Source organism: Octodon degus, unplaced genomic scaffold (assembly GCF_000260255.1).
Source record: "Octodon degus isolate 3935 unplaced genomic scaffold, OctDeg1.0 scaffold00334, whole genome shotgun sequence".
Taxonomy (NCBI): domain Eukaryota; kingdom Metazoa; phylum Chordata; class Mammalia; order Rodentia; family Octodontidae; genus Octodon; species Octodon degus.
The window spans coordinates 1,048,900-1,052,437 of record NW_004524910.1 but is presented as its reverse complement, the minus strand read 5'-3'; the positions used below and the strand labels follow the sequence as shown (position 1 = coordinate 1,052,437).

The 3,538-nt window shown below is 42.9% G+C and overlaps 1 protein-coding gene across 22 annotated transcripts in view; it reads right to left on the bottom strand.

The window, feature by feature from the left end:
- The window catches only part of Ppfibp2 (PPFIA binding protein 2), a 148,678-nt gene that overhangs the window by 49,672 nt on the left and 95,468 nt on the right, over positions 1-3,538 (bottom strand). Inside the window, exon 1 of one of the 22 annotated variants that reach the window (XM_023708154.1) lies at positions 2,783-2,999. The exons of 20 other annotated variants lie outside the window; for them this stretch is intronic. In XM_023708154.1, coding sequence (XP_023563922.1) covers positions 2,783-2,818 — 36 coding nt within the window. In that variant the 5' untranslated portion in view covers positions 2,819-2,999. Of the gene's footprint in view, positions 1-2,782; positions 3,000-3,538 lie in introns of those variants that run through there. One more of the 22 variants, XM_012513136.2, reaches the window with a different exon arrangement.

Genomic DNA, 3,538 nt, shown 5'->3' with positions numbered 1-3,538 from the left:
ATGTGTAAAGATCATATGCTATGATCATGAGCTAAGATTAATAATATCAACAGGAATGAATGTAGGAAAAGAGGAATTAAAAGGGGAGATGGGAGAGAGAAAGGAAAGGGATTCTAAAGAAGAAAAGAAACAAGTTGTGTTATGTTCATTTTAAACTTCAGGTACTACAAACATGATCATACAAACAATACATATATACATATATATATGCATATAATATATGCTTATGAAACATAAGCAAGAAAATTATAAAGGACCTCAAAAACCAAAAGCATTTCCCTAAGTACAAGGCAACTTTCCCAATTCTTTCCGTGGTAAATGGCAATGTCATGTGGTGGTCAGATCCCTGCAGCAAGGAAAATGTACATGGCAACCAGCAGAGCAACGAGACCAAAGGAACAGATGGAAAACAAACAATATCCTGCCATCGTCTGAACATTTTCTACTTTCTTGGGCAACACACCCCTGGTACCAGAACAGTGACCTCAACATCCTGACTCAACAGCTCTAATTTCATTAATTTACAATTGTCCTCGGATCATCAATCAAACCACATAGGACAGAGGGTTTGATTTGTAATATGTGATTCTCCAGGCCAGAGGTCATCAGTATCTCGGAAAAGTGGGCTACAAGCCGTGGATGGGTTACGCTGAAAGGACAGGTATCTAGGGCCTCAGCACATGACCTTGCTGAAGCTGGGTGGGGGAGGACAGCCCTTCCTGAGCCAGCCCAGCTAGACACTGGGGCAGAAGCTAGGGCAGAGGCAGCAGCGCCACGCTGCCAGGACTGTGGAATGCTTGGCTATAAGGGGTGAGGCAGATGGATGTGTCCAATATAACAAAGAACTGGGATGTGCTGACTGACTCCTGGGTGCTTTTACATATATCATCTTCCTAAGAAACCCTCACAGGGATTTGGCAGTAATGTTAGTGTCCTGATTCTGCAGACGAGGAAACGGGCCTGAAGGGCGTAAACAGAGCTTTTGGCCAACGACACATGCTAATCATGAACAGTTAATTTTCAAAGCAGGATGTTGGAATCCAGAACTCAGTTCTGTCTAAAGTATCAGACTGTTTCCCAAATGAGGAGAAAGCTTCCAAGAATTTTTTAAGGGGAAACTTTAAAAGTACATGTTTTCAAAGGGTAATCAGCATTCACTGAGCCCAGGAAATACCCTTTCAGATCACGGCCCAGTTTACCCCAGGGGTTAGGACACACAGAAACAACCACTTCTTTTAGTCTTGAGAATTTAAAACTTTAAGATCTAATCCTCCCCCAACACAACCTTGTTTAGTCTCTCCTACATTCCTACCCCCATTCTCTGTATCTCCCTTCCTTCACCTAACTGTCTTGTTCCAAAACTGATCTAAAGTAATTTGCAAAATAGATATTCCCAGCTCAAAAATAAATCACAAAAATTAAAGCAGATAGGCAAAGAAGTTGAAGTCAGAATTACAAGAAGAAAACCATAAAGAGCCAGCCAGATAGCTCAGCAGATTAAAGCACCTACTTAGGCACATGCAGGGGCCAGGGGTTCAATCCCTGGTTTGTCATGCTGGCCCTGCCCCCAAGGCATGCTGAGACAGCATTGAAACTGGGTGTGGTCACAAGTGCCTGTAATCCCAGTGCTTGGGAGACCAAAAATCAGGAAGGATCACTACAAGTCTGATCTGTGTAGTGAGACCCTATACACCCTGTACTAAATACTTAAAAAAGAAGAAAACCATAGAAGACTATACCACAAAGTATTATGAATAGCTAGACATGAAGTATAATGTATATTAGAGTATTGAATCCCAAGAAAAAAATTCCTCTATGAGATTTCGTTCATATACATTCCAGCACCAAAGGATGTGACCAATAAAAACACAGCCCCCGCTGACAACTTGAGCATCTTAGGATAATACTCATGCAGTTTGCCGACAGACGAGCACTCAAAACGCTGCTTTGGTAGAATTCAGAATAACCTCAGGATCCGTCTTTCTCCCTTCCAACCTATGAGTCCACTCTATTTCCACTACTGCCAAAAATCCCTCTTGCTGTTTTAATTGCCAGGTTGTAACTGGTCATTCCAAAGTTCCAAGTGATGAGGATAATATTGTAATTGGTTCCAATAGCTGTTTCCATTAGTCATGCCCGTGTTCGAATTGGTCATGCTAACAGTCCAAGTCGGCATTCCGGTTAGACACACTGCAGTTTTAATTAGAAACCTGAGCTTGATTAATTCATTATAGTTCACTAATAATAAAGCTTTTCCTTACTCTCTCCCTGCTTACCTCTATCAACATGAGCTTCTATCATTCATGATCTTCTCCCCTCAACTTTGTCATTAACAATTACTGTCCTAGTCCTTAAGAGTCCGCCTCCAGAGGTCCTTTCAATTCAACTATTCTTTCTGATCCCCAGGCTCTGCAGGGCTCCTAGATACTACTCTGTACTAGAATTTCTAAAATGCATAATTTAACAGGAATTAAATATCTTACATCTTTATTGATCCTTCTACTTCCAAGATAAACAGACTCCTGGATTCTGCACCGTGTAACTCCCTCTTACCAGTCACCAGCACTGGGGAACACTTTGTTCTCAACAAACACAGCTAGCAGAATCCCTCTCTCCCTTCTTCAGGACAGCTTTCTGACCACAATTTGTCCCCCCTGATCATCCCTTTCTACCTTCTACTCTAAGGCAGCGAGTGCCATTCAGTTATGTCACAATCTAGAGCAAGATAGTCCCCCACTCCCTACGAGGCATCTGTCTTCTCACCAATAGCTTTTCTACATACTTGAGGTGCTTTCCGTCTCCTCAGCAGCTTCAACATCTTTGCTGATGGCTCCACAGCTCACTATCCACCTCGTTAACCCTTCAGCTTCACGTTGGTTTCAGCTCTCACAGCCTTTGCTTCCACTTCCTTCCAGCCGCTCAGCTGCACAGCCACAGCTCGGCTCTTTATCTTTACCCAGGAATATGTTTGTTCTGTTCTCTAAGATCTCCAGCTCTGAAATTCCTTCCTCTGGCCACAACCTTCTGACCTTGCCACTGCCCCACTTACTCACTCAACCTCGAATTTCTTCTTCCCCAGCCACTGGTTACTTAATAACTCTCTGTTTTCCTGGTTTATCACCTTTCTTAAGCAATATCTGTCTCCCTATCTTCCCCATAACTTGAGGCTAGTCATTTCCATAGTCTGCCTATCTGTACCAAAAATTCTTCACCCAGCTCACCTAGCCCCCAGATCTGATAAGCACTGGTCTCAAGAAGCCAGATGGGACAAATCTCATCGTCTTTTGTTGAAGTTTCCTCTCCCTGTGGCCTGAGAACTGCTAGTAAGACATCTAATAATGCCAAATGACTTTGATACAAATCCACACTATCTGATTACAGCGGCTCTTCCAACAAGGCCCTGCAAATCTTGAGCCCTGCAAATCTTGGATTCATGACTGGCTGATTCCCTTCAGGGATTATTCCACATCTCTTCTAAACCCCACAATGGCCTTGTTTTCTCCTCAAATAACCTCTCCTCCTATTTACTGAAAAGACA